This window comes from Apium graveolens, unplaced genomic scaffold, assembly GCF_009905375.1.
Source record: "Apium graveolens cultivar Ventura unplaced genomic scaffold, ASM990537v1 ctg628, whole genome shotgun sequence".
NCBI classification, from domain to species: domain Eukaryota; kingdom Viridiplantae; phylum Streptophyta; class Magnoliopsida; order Apiales; family Apiaceae; genus Apium; species Apium graveolens.
The window spans coordinates 96,139-112,599 of record NW_027419344.1 but is presented as its reverse complement, the minus strand read 5'-3'; the positions used below and the strand labels follow the sequence as shown (position 1 = coordinate 112,599).

At 34.1% G+C, this 16,461-nt stretch overlaps 3 protein-coding genes across 5 annotated transcripts; all 3 read left to right on the top strand.

Moving 5' to 3' along the window:
- Window positions 1-1,415: 1,415 nt before the first annotated feature.
- On the top strand, window positions 1,416-4,357 carry LOC141703160 (B3 domain-containing protein Os06g0194400-like). Its single transcript, XM_074506757.1, has 7 exons — window positions 1,416-1,676; window positions 2,090-2,176; window positions 2,270-2,301; window positions 2,416-2,584; window positions 3,552-3,758; window positions 3,888-3,961; window positions 4,163-4,357. The coding sequence occupies exons 1-6, from the start codon at window positions 1,509-1,511 to the stop codon at window positions 3,951-3,953; spliced, it is 729 nt and encodes a 242-aa protein (XP_074362858.1). The 5' UTR covers window positions 1,416-1,508; the 3' UTR covers window positions 3,954-3,961; window positions 4,163-4,357.
- Window positions 4,358-4,997: 640 nt separating this feature from the next.
- Window positions 4,998-13,346, top strand: LOC141703158 (putative protein phosphatase 2C 12). 3 transcript variants are annotated; one of them, XM_074506752.1, is made up of 10 exons: window positions 4,998-5,217; window positions 5,842-6,091; window positions 6,805-6,976; window positions 7,535-7,688; window positions 7,778-7,841; window positions 7,928-8,035; window positions 9,058-9,183; window positions 9,300-9,529; window positions 9,687-12,067; window positions 13,215-13,346. In XM_074506752.1, the coding sequence occupies exons 2-9, from the start codon at window positions 5,891-5,893 to the stop codon at window positions 9,937-9,939; spliced, it is 1,308 nt and encodes a 435-aa protein (XP_074362853.1). In that variant the 5' UTR covers window positions 4,998-5,217; window positions 5,842-5,890; the 3' UTR covers window positions 9,940-12,067; window positions 13,215-13,346. The 3 variants fall into 3 exon arrangements, with proteins under 3 accessions (XP_074362853.1, XP_074362856.1, XP_074362855.1); XM_074506755.1 differs by having other exon boundaries at window positions 5,765-6,091; XM_074506754.1 differs by having other exon boundaries at window positions 9,687-11,109; window positions 13,215-13,333.
- LOC141703159 (BRI1 kinase inhibitor 1-like) lies at window positions 13,330-14,488 on the top strand. The gene has a single exon (XM_074506756.1). The coding sequence runs from the start codon at window positions 13,343-13,345 to the stop codon at window positions 14,279-14,281; it is 939 nt and encodes a 312-aa protein (XP_074362857.1). The 5' UTR covers window positions 13,330-13,342; the 3' UTR covers window positions 14,282-14,488.
- The last annotated feature ends 1,973 nt before the right edge of the window (window positions 14,489-16,461 follow it).

Below are 16,461 nucleotides of genomic sequence, written 5' to 3'. Positions count from 1 at the left end.
AAAAGGAAACAAAAACAAATAATAAGTTATGTTAATAACGTATAAAAATGGAAAACAAAGTATAGAGAATGAGAGAAATATCATGTAGAGTGACTGTAGAAAGTCCCACATGAATCAGGGAAAACTCTTCCAATAAAGTTCAACTAGGAGTCTTGCCCTCATCTTTAATAAACTCCCTATATATGAGATTTTCTCCATCTGATTGGTGAAGGGTTTTGGGGCTGCCATCACTAACTTTGCCAAAGGAAGACCTAAAAAGGGTGCTCCATCCCATGCCTATATAAGGGGTCTCATCACACAAATTAGAACTGCATTTTTTGACTTGATCCTTAGCACACAGTAATGTACGTAGACATTTTATGAAGACGGATTGAGTTACGAAGCACGAGAGCAGTCAAACAGAGGCTTGAAACTCACGAACCCTAACATTAAATACACCCTAGTCTGTTTTACCCATAACATGGGTGTATTTTGATTGTTACAGGAGCGAGAATTATTTTAAAAAAGGAATCTACGCAAATTTATTAATTCTTTTGATATTTATTTTATTTCACTATGTAATTTTTGTTATTTAAAAATGATATGTTATCAAAATAAATAAAATTACTCATAGTTAGAAAAACTACTCTTTTTTAATTTCTTTAAGTTTCGTAAATGAAAATACTTTAATGTTGTGTTTGGTTGGGGTGAATGGAATGGAATGGATGTAATCAAAGAAATTATATGGAAGTTGGAGAGAATATTTGAAAAAAATAATTAGATGGATAAAATTGTTATGATAAGAATTGTGAAGAAAATTGGGTTAATAAGGAATGGAGCATTCCATCTCAAATTGGGGGTGTTTAATTATAATGTAGGTGGTTAGGAATGGAATGGGCTAAAGAATGAAAATTTAAGAAAATTTAATCATTTTCCACTTAAAATCTCATTCCATTCCATTCTATTTTATTCACTCCAACCAAACACAACATAATAGTAAAGCATATTTTATACAAGTTTAATTTAGTACGATTTATTCTATATATAAATGTAAGTTTTATGCGTTAAATGACCAAACTAACCTTTTAAATCATGCAAAATACTAACGATGTTAACTTTTCTTAACGTAAAGTCGTAAATACACTTTTATATTCACGATGAAGCAACTAATTAAAAAATGACAATTCACTAAGAAATTTTTTGGTAAAAAATCATGTTCTCAAGATTGTTAAAATCTGATTTAGCTGCATTGGAGTATTTGAAATTTGAATTGACGCATATATAGGGTGATAGACCGAGACACCTAAAATTACCGCTGATTGACTTCCCTAGGCACTGTAAAAAGCTAACAACACAGTGCGAATCCAACGGTCGACTAGTCAGGGTAAATAAAATAAAATAAATTAGACCATCAGTGTCGTACGCTATTTGTTCATTCAAATCTTCATCCTCATCCTCCTATTTATTACTTACTCCCCTTCGTTTTTCTTATTCCATTTTATTTTCCCCCCTAATTTGAATTGTGAAAAATGGTGATGAGTATGGCGAAAAATGCATCCGCATCAGCATCAGCATCAGCTTACGAAGAGTTACGTCGAAAGCGAATGGAAGAGAATCGAAAGAGAATGGAAGAGCTTCAGCTCCCTCGTCTCTCCTTGTCTCTTAAACCCTCTCCCAAACCCCTTAAACCCTCTCCGGTACCTCTCACTCCTCTTTCGGTCTTTATCTACATTTTTACGTTTATCGCTAAATCCCGATAAATGAATATTCTCGTTAACCGCTTGTATTATATACTTGTGAACGTTCAAAATACAATGTTTCCGTTACCTTGTGACCGTAAATATGTTATTGTTAAATCTCGATAAATGAATATTCTCGTTAACCGCTTGTATTATTTATTTGTGAACGTTCAAAGTACAATGTTTCTGTTAACTTGTGACCGTAATATTTTATTATTAAATCTCGATAAATAATATTTTTTTGAGCGGAGAAATTTATTCATTTTCGAGGGTAAGAAAATATTTATTATTTCTGTTATGTTGTGACTGGAAAAATATTTTGATTTATCGAGGGTATTAATTTATAGTTCATGTTGATGAAATGGTAATAGATGAAGCGGATTAAGAGAACGGAGATCGTGGAGGTGAGAAGGTCAGGCCGTGTTGCTAAGTTGCCTGCTCCTGTTTATCGAGAAATTGTATGTGCATTTTCTGTTTTTTGCTTTACTAATTAATTTTTTGGTCTCTGGTTTTCGAGTTTTTTAACTAGCTATGTTTTGATTTGATGTCAGGTTACTTATGAGCGCCCGGATTTACCAAGAAGGTTTTTTGTTTACTGATTAATAATTAATCGAAACTGTCATTTTCGAGTACTTGTTGGTTTATTTTTACATTTCTGTTGATGGTTTGGGGGTTTATGTGAATGTGGAATGTACAGGGCTTATAGTTATAAACGTAAGGATTTGGCGAATCGGGTTTATGCATCGGATGAAGCTAGAGCAGCTGCAACTTACAAGGCAGAGGAATTGGAGATTAGTCTTGGGGCTAATTATCCTAGTTTTGTTAAGCCTATGCTCCAGTCTCATGTTACTGGTGGATTTTGGCTGGTAAGAAACGTTTTTGCTCTATGCCTCAATCTCGTTATTTGTTAATGATTATCGTAAATGTATTTCACGGGTAGGGGAGAATGAGACGTGCACGAGTTTTGTAACTAGTAGATTTTGGTTAGTAGCAAACAAACTAAGAATATAGATTTCAGGAGGGGGGGAGGTATTCAATCAAGATTCTGCGGGAAATAGATACTTTAGTCTCTTGTGGTTTAAGTTGGCTAAATGGAAGTATGAGTCCTATATAAACTCACTAGTCCTCATTTCTATTGCAAACTTCACAATGTACATTTAATAAATTTTAGTTTCTGTCAACATACTCTATTCTTAGAAGCAGAAAGTTTGTTTCTGTAAATATCGCTTTTGAGAATCCATTAGTACTTATTGTGTCATGTGTTAGATTCAGTTACTCTTCTTTCGATTGATGGTCAGTGCTATACTTCGAAGTCCTGGAAAATCATTGTTGCTTTATACACAGTCTTGATAGTTCAAAATCCTGGAAAATCATTGCTGCTTTGAACAATCTCTTGGATATAGTTACTTTGGTCTCTTGTGGTTACTCTAAATGCATATCTCTTGGATATAGTTGCTGTATAAACTCACTAGCCTTCATTTCTATTACAAACTTTATACTGTGCTCGATTACATTTTACTTTCTCTCAAGCTTACTCTATCCTAAAAGCAAAGAGACTGTTCAACTATTGCTTTTGAGAATCCATTAGTAATTTAGTACTTATGTGTCATGTGTTAACTTCAGTTTCTCTTCTTTCGATTGATGTTAGTTTGGTACTTTAAAATCCTTGAAAATTATTTTTGCTTTAGACAATCTTAATATCGAAGATGATCAGATTGACAACAATTTAAATGACTGCCGGAATTATTAAACTGTTTAGACACTCCTTGAATGCCTATGAGTCATTATTAAACTGTTTAGACATACTGAATTGATGGTTTGGAGTGTATACAGGGTCTTCCGAATCACTGGTGTCGGAAGAACCTTCCCAGGAGCGATGCTACTGTAACATTGATAGACGAGGAGGGGCAAGAGTATCCAACTGTTTACTTGTCAAATAAAAATGGACTCAGTGGTGGATGGAGAGGATTTTCCATTGCTCATGAGTTAGTAGATGGTGATGCTCTTGTGTTCCAGTTGATCCGTTCTACTACATTTAAGGTGATAATCACAACTCTTAAATTACCGAAATGTTGTTGCTCTTCTATCATTCACTTTTACGCAAACCCTACCATCTATCTACCTGATACTAGAAAAGAGGTAAAATGAAATGACACATCTGATCTGCAGGTGTACATTATAAGGGCGAATGGTTACGAAAAGGGTGACACTGTGGAGGCCTTGGATGCTGAGTAATTCTGCAGGTACAACATTCAACACTGCCTAATATGCATCAATTCTTGCTTTGTTCGTCATCATTATTAGCAGAATTATAGGGTCAAACAAATATTCATGTGTTGTTGTGTTGCTGTTGATAAGAGCAATTTTGAATATGAATAATGCAATGCTACCTGGTTGGTTAGGCATTAGAAATCTAATAACTAGTGTTTTATTTTTCCTGGCAGGATAATATGCAAGGTGAGCTGGCTTAATTTCGACTTACAATTTTGGCAGCTGGGGTAGGAAGAAATTATAAGAGTATCTGAACATGATTTATTGTATCTAATTTACTTGGTATTTTTGTAATCACATAATGAACTTCTCATTAGGAGAGTTCATTTGAGATGGTTTATCTAAATCAAAACTTTAGATTATAATTATTTTTTTATGTCATGATCTTCTTTTAGGCTACAAATCACATTTGTTTACTAGAAATGTGATCGCAGGAACTTTTCAATAAGACTTTTGAAGCAGCCCATTTGAAGATTTGTGATGCTATTGCTAGCTAGCTGTCTCAAATTGGGTCCTCCGTAATTGCCGCGTTCCAATCCAAATATACAAGCCCACAGCCACTAAAACTGTCATTTGCTTAATCAGTTCTTCCAATTGGCCGCCTAAGTCGGCTTTGTTAACTTTTAATTCGTACTAATCTCCACTCTCGTAAATGTATTCAGTATATTCCACTCCTTCCACCGATTCATTAAATAATATGTATTCACTATATCCCGCTCCTTCCACTTTCATGAACGTATTCAGTATATATTCATGAAACAGTACATATTCACTATATCCCGCTCGTGTATATGAACAAATACATTGTTTCTGATTAGATTCGGATTCAAATATTACAAAAATGTGGAGAAATACTTATATTATTCGTACTGTGTAGCCATTTTTGTTCCATTTCTTCCTGAACAAACTTAAAATAAAAAAATGAAAAAAGAATGACAATAACGCGGCAGACCGAAAAAATAATGATAAAATAATAAAACGGTGCATTATGGACATCTCATCAGCAACAGAAAAGAAAATGTAAGTTAGTTGCAAGAGAGAGAGAGAGAGAAAAAAACCAAACCAACATGTTACTACAGACAGCTATTAAGCTCCCACTTACATATATCTTTCTCTTTTCTTGCTCTTATCTCCTTTGTACACAAACACAATTTTTGATCAGCCAAAAGCATTCAGAATAATAAAACATCTTCAGGATCTGAACCACTTGAGTTCTCAACTTCTCCAGGTAAGTCTGCACATTTATTCACTCTATATAAGTATAAATGAATATGCTGCTGCATTTTACTTAAACATAGTTAACTGTTTTTTTTCTTGCATACTATTATTGTTTATGAGTTTGGTGTTTCAGCAATCTTTGTTTAGTTAGTTTTGCATCTGACTAGTTCTGCGATATTCGATAATACACACATGTGACATGGGCTACATTCCTTTTGATCATTGTGATTTATGTAGTTTCCGCTCTTGATGGAATACGAATCTAGTGTTTCGTTTGGTTGGAAGGAATGAAATGAGAAATGGTGAATATAATTTAAGGCCGGGGATAAGCATGTAGAAATGGTTGTGAACAAAAGAAGTAGGAGTAAAAATGTACATTCATACACATATTTGTGGGAGTAAGTTCTAGTTAAACTTGTTATGCATGGAATGGAGGAAAAGATAGAAATTGAATTTTTTTTTATTTGTTTCTTTTCTGCTAAATGAACTGTTAGTTCCATTCTTGAGTAATAGAAGCGTTTCTGTACATGACGTTTGTGATTTATTGTTTTGTTTAGGGCTTAACTGGATTTGTTTAATTTGACTGCGAAGAAAGGACTAGTTGGGATTGTGACATTTTAATTTATGCCTGCAGGAAATCGTTTCATTTGATATATATAGTAGGCTTGGTTGGACAGAGAAAAATGTCATCGATAAAGAGTGAACATCAAACTGTCCCACTCTCTTTGCTCTTAAAGCGGGAAGTGGCTAGTGAGAAGATTGAAAAACCGGAGGTATCTTATGGTCAGGCTAATCACAGCAAAAAAGGCGAGGATTTCACACTACTCAAGACGGAATGTCAGCGTGTATTAGGAGATGATGTTACAACATACCATGTTTTTGGGGTATGTTTTGATTACCACATCCGATTTCCAGCACTGCCTTTTGGTTTGACTGGCAACTGCTTATATTTCTGCTTTGCTGTCAAATATATACTGCTAACTGACTAATCTAAAATAAATTTGTTGTTAGATCTAGTTTCCAGAGAAGCTGATCAATAATGATGCATCCTTACACATTACATAGTTATTAATTGCTTTTAGGATAGATGTCCATGATTCCCTCTCCTCTTATAAGTTACATAAAAAAAGAAGATTTATAATAATCTGCAAACAGCTAATTTACTTAAAGAGGCAGATAATGTTGTTTATGAATTGACAAGAAGGGAACAATTTTCCATATTCATTTGCAGTAATATGAGAAATGCATGGAAGTTGATGCTACTTCTTTTCTTGCAGTAGGCTCTTTTGGAAACCAAAATGCCAAAAGGTGGAAATAATCGGAAACTCTAAAGTGTATAGTAAGTTAGGTCGAAAACATTCATGTCTAGAGAACTAGGCAAATGGTGAATCGATCATTCATTGTTTTGTGCAGGATACTTTTTTGCCTTTGATTGTATCCTAAACTGTATTATAGAAAATCTGAGTCCGTATTTTTTTGAGGGATACCTAGTTTGTACTCTGTATATTGATATCTCTATGTTTCTTAGGCCGACTACTTTATTGTCTATTATGTGAACCAAATTTGTTTTTGTTTATTATATTTTTTTTCTTTGCAGCTGTTTGATGGTCACAATGGGTCTGCAGCTGCTATATACACCAAGGAGAATCTCTTAAATAATGTTCTGGGTGCTATTCCACCAAATTTAAATAGGGACGAATGGATTGCAACATTACCACGGGCATTAGTTGCAGGTTTTGTGAAAACAGATAAGGACTTCCAAGAGAAAGGTATCTGAACTTTCTCCTTCTTGTTCTATTCTATTTGATTCTCAGAGAAGTGAATTATGTTGCATGTCTAAAATTTACTTTCATCAGAATATGTGATGCAATTAGATACTTTGTGTACTTCAGTTGAAGTTAAAATAGTATTAGCCGACTTACAAATGTTCTTATGCTCAAAGAGTGAATATGTCAAAAGGAGCTTTGAATCACGCGAACTATACTCCACATTATCAAACATCAGACATGGTAGAGTCCAGTGTAATGAACCGACAAACGTGCTATAATCCAATGTAATGAATTTATCATGATTCCAACAGCTGCTTCTGGTTTCTCTTTCATCAACTAGATATTAGGCTGTTCTGGGTACTTGTTACTTGCCCAACAACATAGGGTTGAATTGGTCTAATTGAACAGAAAGATGACAGAGAAGTACTTGGAAACATAGATAACTACATATTTTCATCATTATCATTTCCTTGTGCATGTAATTATTTATCTCTTGATATTTGCAGAAACTGCTAACTTTCATAGAAACTGCTAACTTTATTCATGATAACCTATCAGCACAAACTTCAGGAACAACGGTTACCTTTGTGATAATTGAAGGATGGACTGCAACAGTAGCATCAGTTGGTGATTCTCGTTGCATCCTTGAATCTGCTGAAGGGAAAATCTACCATCTGTCAGCTGATCATAGACTTGAAAGCAACGAAGAGGAGTAAGTTTACATATATTTCCACTTGTTGCAATACTCGATATTAGCTTCTGTCGAGGCATTATGAATAAGTTTTTTATCACATTAATCAGGAGGGCACGTATTACTGCATGTGGTGCCGAGGTTGGGCGCCTTAATACAGGTGGTGGTACACAGGTAAGTTTATTGAATTGTCCTAATAATACTGTAAAATGAATAATCAATAAATGAATACATGTAGTTATTCAATTTGTTTTTTATAGATTGGTCCTCTGAGATGTTGGCCCGGTGGATTATGCCTTTCACGGTCAATTGGAGATATGGATGTTGGCGAGTTCATTGTTCCTGTTCCTTATGTTAAACAAGTGAAGGTTTGTTACCTATCTGACTCTGCTTGAGTACAACATCTAAATGTGATGGCAATCATTTTTTATATGATTTGCAAATGACTATCAATTTTTTTTCTAATATTGGATGTCAAGGATTACAAATTCCATCCTTCACCCTTACGGCCTTACATATGAGTAGCAGTAAATCTCTAAAATGAACTTATATTGTTTACAATGTTACAGTTAATGTAAACTGTTCACAGTACCATGAACATCTCTAAACTGTTTCCTGAAGTTACCTTTCTCATATTTCTCCTGAAATTTTCTCATATTACATGTTTCTCTAATTTAAAAATCTCGTTATAATAATGCTAAAGATTTTCTGTTGCTGCGAAATTCTATTGTATTAATGACATCCTGCATCACCCAGTATTTAGAAAAATTCAAGATATCATTATGTTTATCTAAAGCTGGAATTTTAAAAGCCCGTACATGAGTACATTGTTGGTAACACTTTGAACTGGACTTCATTGATTTGCATAGAATTGTCCTCTTCTATTTTGAGCTAATTTCTAGGATCCTTATTCCGGTTTAACTGGATTATTAAAGAATTTAAAGTTATTTTGGGCTGAGACTGAATACATTTTGCTTAAATCGAATCAAAGTAGTTCCAAATTAGTTGAAAATACTGTAACAGGTTAAAAGAGTATTCTTCGCGTTCTAATTTTTGCTAGCTGATCATTCTTTACTTTTCAAGTTAAAAATCTCAAGTAAGATTCTGAGAGTATTATGTGGTAACATTAATTGATGATATTTTCCCATCTGATGGCAAGAAAGACTCATCTATCATGTCTGTTTAATCGCAAATCAAGTATAAGATATGTAATGTGCCATTACTCATATGAGTTCTCCGTAATCCAGTCATCCAGTGCATACACATTCATGCACATACCATACGGAAAGAAAATAAATTAAAATACATAATGCATCAAATTAACAAGGAAACACATAAAAAAAGGTTGATCCTGTCAGCGAGTTTGAATTTCCATATGCTATATGTGTAGCTGTCCTCCTGTGGTGGTAGGCTCATCATATCAAGTGATGGAGTTTGGGATGCTTTATCTGCGGAGTCAACTCTGCAGTGTAGTCGAGGAATGCAACCAGATGCCGCAGCTTCTCAGATAGTGAAGGTACATTTATAGTTTGTTACAATTTGATTGATTTCCTCAACTCGCATAATTTTTACAACGATCTACTTATCTGCATTAGTCAGAAACCCACTTTTGACATTTTGTCCTATCAACAGGAAGCCGTAGGAGTGAAAGGACTTAAAGATGACACGACTTGCATTGTGGTAGACTTACAAGCTCCAGAAAAGAGTCCTCTGGCACCACCAAAAAAGCAGGGCATTTCAGCATTTAAATCCATGTTTAGAAGAAAGAGTTCTGAGTCACCTTTGGCTGTGGAGAAAGATTACAATGAACCAGATGGAGTTGAGGAATTAATGGAGGAAGGATCTGCAATGCTTTCAGAAAGGTATTAGCTGCAATCCTTCATCCAGTCATAATCACAATTTTTTAGTTAATAAGTCAGAATGACAAGCTTAGTACTTGTGTTTAGTGTTTTATACTGGAATAGCTCAGACCTTTGTTGTCTGACTACTAGAGTACTTATTATTTCCCGTGGCTTGCAGGTTTAATACACAATACCCAATTTGCAACTTATTCAAGCTGTTCATGTGTGTTGTCTGTCAAGTCGAGATGAAACCAGGAGAAGGTGTTTCCATACATGTTGGACGATTAAATGAAAGAAACTTGCGGCCTTGGGATGGTCCTTTTCTTTGCTCAAGTTGTCAAGAAAAGAAAGAAGCCATGGAAGGCATAAGACCTTCCGGACCTTCAAGACCTTCTAGATACCGTAACAGTGGAAATAAATTGCCAGGTTGATTAATTTGAATGCACGATTAATATTCTTTTTATAGAAGTTCAAGAAGACGAGAATAGAAATTTGGAGCTTAACTAAGAATGAGAAGGCAACAGGATCTCTTTTGTTCCGATCAGAGCTTCACTATCAGTCCATTATTGACAGTTTTTTGTGGGAGGAGGGGGGAGGGTACACAAGTCAAGAAGATCATCGCCTTCTGCTCCAAGTTAGGCATATGCCCTTGTGCTATCCAAAAGTTGAACCTTCCAAATGCTATGATGATACATGTCAAAAAAATAGCATTAATGTGTGATAGTGAGTAAATCAGTCCAGATTTTGGTATAACCAAGTTAGCTGTAACAAAAAATGAGTCATATTGATAAACTAGCAAGCAAATTACAGGAACTTGGAGGCATTTCCTTTTTCTGCAGAGCTAACAGTACTGAAAGCAGTTGCGGGATTTTTATGTGACACTACTCTAAATAACATGTTAAGAACTCTCCGCATTCTCCCATCAGAAGGAACTTCTGTAACTCTTCTGTCATTGATAAATTTTGTTCCTGATTCATTGCATCTTCTTTCTGATGCAACAAAGGTACTTTAGAGTAGAGAATATTGTTAATTTCTTTTTTCTTGGTTCAGTTGTACAAAATTGTGTACTTCTTCTTTGGCCAGAGCATCTTGTATTATTAGAAACATCCCCTCCCCCACAAAAGAGCTTTTGAATATAAATAGTACTTTGGCCCCAACAGATCTATCTCGGATTCACATTTTGTTATTTCCTTTATATTACTAACAGTGTTGGAAGTTGGATACATGAATGCTTTTGTAAGTCCACATGTTCAATTGTTTCTTGCTATTCAACCATGATTATTTACTAGTGATATTCATTCTATTAGGGTTTGAGTTTGACATGCATTGCATACTAGATAAAAAAGGCTAGCAGAAATGGAAATGACAGAGGGAGTACCGCAGAAAAACATCCCCTGCACCTAGCTAAATATATTGAAACTTAAGTTTTGGACTTCTGGTAGATGCCTAAGTGACTTGGTGATTCATATATATAGGTTTTTCTGTTTGTTTTTCTCTTTATTAAAGAGCAGCATGGCTATAGATACCTCTCCTCATGGGCTTTGAGCAAGAAGACACTGGTTAGGTATTACCTTCAGCTCTGCCAATCTGGTCGGTTTTTGGTATGTTCTGTACTCATCCTCCAGGATCAAACACTGATATTTATGTCCTAATTTTTACTACGTATTTTGTCCTTTTACTACTGTCTTGCATATCTTTCGGTTAGATAATAAACTTTCTTGAATGAAAGAAATTCCTCTCTATGGAGGATATTTCTGCAAACTTTAACCGAAAGCCCGAGGAAATTTAGGAAACCAGCAAAGAAGCTTCATTAGTACTACATTGACATGATTCGGAAATCCTATGATATGATTAGCATCAGAACCGATGACACGTCGGTGTGGCTTGTATGTGTGAGTGCTAGTTGGCAAATGTGGAACAAAACAAAGACTTCACAGTCATCCTGCAAAGATCTTTTTGTTGCCAAGGCCTTGTTGCTTTTGCCTTTTGGTAGCCACTTGAAATCTTATTCATTCTCTCCTCTTCTCCTATAGACAAAGGAGTCATCGGCAGAAAGATAGGTAGCAAGTAACATGAAATGGGACAAAAAAACTTGACCAATTTTCTTATCTTTTGATGGTATAGAATAAGATTTTTGAGTGGCTAAGTATAGAAGATGAGTCTGTCTGTCTGTCCACTCGAATAATGCTTGTATGATTGAGATATTGAACTTAGCCAAGCAACCAAAACTTCTTCCTTATATTTTCATTCTTGTTCCATCAAGGACCACATATATGTATCACACGTCTGTTGTATTCATCTCCACTCGTCCTCCCTTTTTAGATACTTACAAATTTTTTAATAATTTTCATCAATTATTTACGGTCGAATTCTCGTTACTCGTTCCCTTTCGATCTTGGCTTAATCATCCCTTAATCTTAGCTAAAGTATGATATGGTCGTTGAAGAATAGGAATGATCTTTGAATAATGAAGAAGTTGATTCATGCAAATGTATGTACTTTCACATAAAGATCAAATTTCGAGGAAGCATTTGGGTCTTCCTCCCGAGTTTTTTTAAGGTAAGTAAGCAAGTGATAATAAGATAAAGTATTTTCATTTCATTTTTGGAGTATAAGTACTGAATTGAAAGTTTGTTAAATTTCTATTTATTGCCACTTGTTTTCGCTCCTTTTAAAAATTCGAAGCATAATTATGAATGCAAGTGAAATTACTTTACTCACCCACCACTTACTTTCATTCCTATTTAAAACTCGGGAGCAAGGGTTAGTCCTTGAATTAGTTAAAGGACTCACCGTACTCACTAGCATCAAGCTCCTTGCTCGAATACACATCGTTTTGGTGACATTAACATATTAATTTGATTAAATACCTCTGAATTTCAGAATTCAAAAGGATTTTTTAAAATCGAGATTAAATATAGGTAGACAATCCAACTCGAAAGATTTTATGCAGTATTCACAGTGTGACTAGATTACATAAATGTAATGAATCTAGGTAGACTGTAGTATCCTCTCACGGGGACACTTTGAAAGATTTACAGCTGCACTACAAAATGGAATAAAGTGCATATCTCAAGGTTGCTGCGTGCAGAAAGATAACATAGAGACCATGAGAGGATATAATCTTTAATTCATATATGTTTTTGTATTGTTTATGTTCAAAGATTCCCCTCGAATTGGGCGTGCGGTTACTATAATATGCATGTCAAGTTTTTGAAATTAGGACGTCTAAGCTCTTCTATTCTTGCACTTTTTTATGTTAATGCGTTTTAGGCATATGTATTTTATAATCAACACCAAACTAGCTTTAGGAGGCAGCAGTTTTATAGGTTAATCAATCAACTCTGATACCACTTGTTTTGATTTTTCGATTATTGTGAATGTTACTTTGACAAAAATCCTCTTTTGTTAGGTTATAAATTTCCCTCTCTTCTCACGTTTTACTTTTTAGATGCTCTTTAGACGCTATAATAATATATTTTTACGAGAATTCTAACTCATAACATTGTCAAATAACAAGAGATAAGATCTTAGCGGTTGCGTTTTCTCATCGTGTTGCTATAATTAAGCTTTAATATCATGTAACGCGATTAATCTACGAGTATGTTTGTTAAAATCTTAAAATGTTGGAAGAAGACGTATCTGACAACAATTTACATGCAAATCAGAGATGATTAACAAGTTGCATTTGCATGTGCATGTGCAGATGAGTTAAAAAAGGTTCAACCTACTGATTGGCAAAGAGTCCCCCCACACCTCTCCTCAGTCTCACCTTCTCTCTCCACTGCTTCCTTATCCCAAAGAATTTCTTCAGAGTTCTCAGCTAGTTAAACAATGGAAGTTCAGAACTTTCAGAAGAAAGTATCAAGAGCAGACAAGATGGATGCAAAAGCATCTCCTGCCTCTCCACCATCTTCTTCTTCATCTCCTACACATGAATTCTCCTTCACAATCTCCTTGCACCAGCCTTCATTGACTCATGACAGAGTGCTCAATCAATCTCCACCTCCATTCTCCAACTCTGCAATTGATCTTTCTCCGGCCGATAACATATTCTTCCATGGTCACTTGCTTCCTCTGCATCTCCTCTCTCAGTTCCCCATAATTTCCCCTCAAAACTCATCCACAAACTCTCTAGACATCTTCACTCTCCCAATAAGAGACCTACTCATAGAAGAAGAAGATGAAACAATATTGAACGAGGAAATCTCCTCGAACGACACGGACAACAACATCAAATTGCATGAAAATTTCAATGACAGCAGTGCAGAAGCACAAGGCAGATCAAAATCCAAAGCATTCTCCTTGTTTAGCCTATCAAAATGGCGAAAAGGGCGTCAAGCTGACAGAGAAAAAGATGATCAAGAAACAAGGCATGACAAGAAAAAGCTTAAATTCGACGTAGTAAACCAAGTACTAAAAAAGTACATGAAAATGGTTAGGCCATTATTGTCATTCAGATCATCAGCTGAATCAAGAAGATCATCTTCACCAATTGTTACCAGGAGATTTCAGAACCAACCACATTCGTTCTCGGGGAGCACAAGCTCAAGAAAGGAAGATCAGTTTCGAGTAAGAAGAAGAAGAAGAGAGTTCTCTGCACCAGCTTCCATGAGAACATCTCCAGCAAACAGTGGACCTCTTACACCAAACGGAGCTTTTTCGCCCACTAGTGACAGCACAATGGAAGAATTGCAGGCTGCTATTCAAGCTGCAATCACTCACTGTAAGAACTCCATAGCCATGGAAGAGAAGGCTAAGTGGCAAAATTAAAATCATTCATTCAAGAAACTCCATTTTTACATTATTGAAGTTCTTGTTTTCGCAGATACCAAATAATTTCATCTTGTAAAAAGTTATACCAGTGTAAATTTTTGCTGAGTTACTAAGAAATGAGACATAAGTAGACAATTACAATCAAATTCAAGAAGTTATATATTTCTTATTTGTGCTCAGTAATGAACTTCAGTTTACACATCATTGAAATTTACATAAGCTGCTTCCATTTTTGAGCAATTGTTACGGAAACTTTTTGCCGTAAATCATTCTGCAACAATTGTTTGTCCATAGATAAAAATTGAAGGGCCAAGCTTCAAAAAATCACTAGTGTACATGCTATTTTACAGTTTACTTACTGTCAGACATTAAATTATGATCCACAGTGTGTTTTGCATTATTAGATTTGGCTTCTTTAAAATTTAGAATTATATGGACTTGTCAATTCTTGATGATCTATATTATCAAACCGCCTCTACCAACTAACGTAGACCACAAGGGAAAAAAATTATAATTTTATAGTTTTCAATGGACACACACATAAAATCTATATCTATACTATATTATAATATCCAGAATAGAGATAATTTAGTTTAACGGTTTGGTTCAACGATAATTGCCTAATTTTAATTATTACAAAAATAGATAAATAGTGTTATATATCTAATAAACTACTACATTATTAAACGGGTTAACAGGCTTATTCATCACTGTACTCGTTAAAAATTTTCAAGTGGGCCACTAAGTTAAAAAAGCTTACAATCGCATCACTGCACAACTTAAAACTTTCAAGTTAGTCATGTCCGTCAGTCCCGTTACAATTTTTAACAGTTTGCTGACTTGGAGTGATTACATGGCAAAGTATCCAATAAAATGAAAAAACCTTTTTCTTCATTTTTTGGGTTTTTCTATACAGGCACTTATTCTTCATTTTTGCTTCTTATTATTCACATATGATAAACATTTAAAGCAATATTTAAAGGTCTTACTGAATCAAAAATAATGATAAAAAATAACAATATTTAAAGCCCCCATTCAAGACATTGAACAAATCACAAAAGACTTAAAGTCACAAAATATTAGGTCATATTGTCTTGTTCTGGCATAGACATTGCAATAAAAAACACTAACATAAATATTAAAATAAAGTTTATTAGCATTTTTTCACTTCTTTTTGGGTCTTGGTGCTCTGAATGCCTGCTTGGCTACTTATGTGGCAAATATTAACGGCTCTCCGTCAAAATTCTAAAGATTTTAACGTCACTCACAATTATTTGCAACTACAATGATGTAATTGATAGGTACTAACTGTTCAGTGATGCAATTGTAAGCTTTTTTAACTTAGTGATCCACTTGAAAGTTTTTAACGAGTATAGTGATGAATATGCCTATTAACCCATTATTAAATTACTACTAAATATAGTATACTTATCGTACTAAACTACGAATACAACTTATCATATTATTAAAAAATATAAATAATAGTGTTATTTATATATCTGCTAAACTACTAAATTGTTAAACTACTACAAATAGTCTATTTATTCTACTAAATTAAAACCACATGTTCTATTATTTTTATTATAAATTTATAATCATTATGTATTTATATAAATATTTTAAAAATATAATATAACTGGATAAATAAAAATTTAAAATATTAATGGGAATCCGTGCATCACATGGATTTATGCTAGTATTATAAATTGCTGGATAACCCTTTCCTAAGGTTTAGTATCCATATTTTGGCTCGGATATAATTTTTAACTTTAATTTGACCCAGTGAACTATCCATTTTTAGGTTTGGTATTCATATTTGGTTTATAAAAGATCTATATATTTATTATGACCCATTTTAATTATAAAAACTTTATACACTTATTATATAGATAACTTAATCTTTCAGAATTATATTATATTCAACTTTAATTATAAATTTATTTATTTATTTTATTAAATAATTTTTGAAATACCCGTGTGCAAAGAATGAGCTATAAACTAGTTATAGGAATTTTTGCATAAATATTCAAGTTGCGGAAAATATTTGCAAAAATACGGATCAACAACATATAAAACCTTTCAACCTCACTATTTTTGCAAAAATTTTGATAAAAAGTGGTATTTTTGGTAAATTACCAAAATTATATGCGTGGTAAGCAACATTTAACAAATGTAGA

Bases quoted from the DNA above. Each gene is read 5' to 3' on its own strand.
- LOC141703159 (XM_074506756.1), top strand. From the start codon at position 13,343: ATGGAAGTTCAGAACTTTCAGAAGAAAGTATCAAGAGCAGACAAGATG.
- LOC141703160 (XM_074506757.1), top strand. From the start codon at position 1,509: ATGGTGATGAGTATGGCGAAAAATGCATCCGCATCAGCATCAGCATCA. The intron at 1,677-2,089 runs GTACCTCTCACT...AAATGGTAATAG, and splicing joins AACCCCTTAAACCCTCTCCG to ATGAAGCGGATTAAGAGAAC. The intron at 2,302-2,415 runs GTTTTTTGTTTA...TGGAATGTACAG, and splicing joins CGCCCGGATTTACCAAGAAG to GGCTTATAGTTATAAACGTA.
- LOC141703158 (XM_074506752.1), top strand. From the start codon at position 5,891: ATGTCATCGATAAAGAGTGAACATCAAACTGTCCCACTCTCTTTGCTC. The intron at 6,977-7,534 runs GTATCTGAACTT...ATAACCTATCAG, and splicing joins TAAGGACTTCCAAGAGAAAG to CACAAACTTCAGGAACAACG. The intron at 8,036-9,057 runs GTTTGTTACCTA...CTATATGTGTAG, and splicing joins CTTATGTTAAACAAGTGAAG to CTGTCCTCCTGTGGTGGTAG.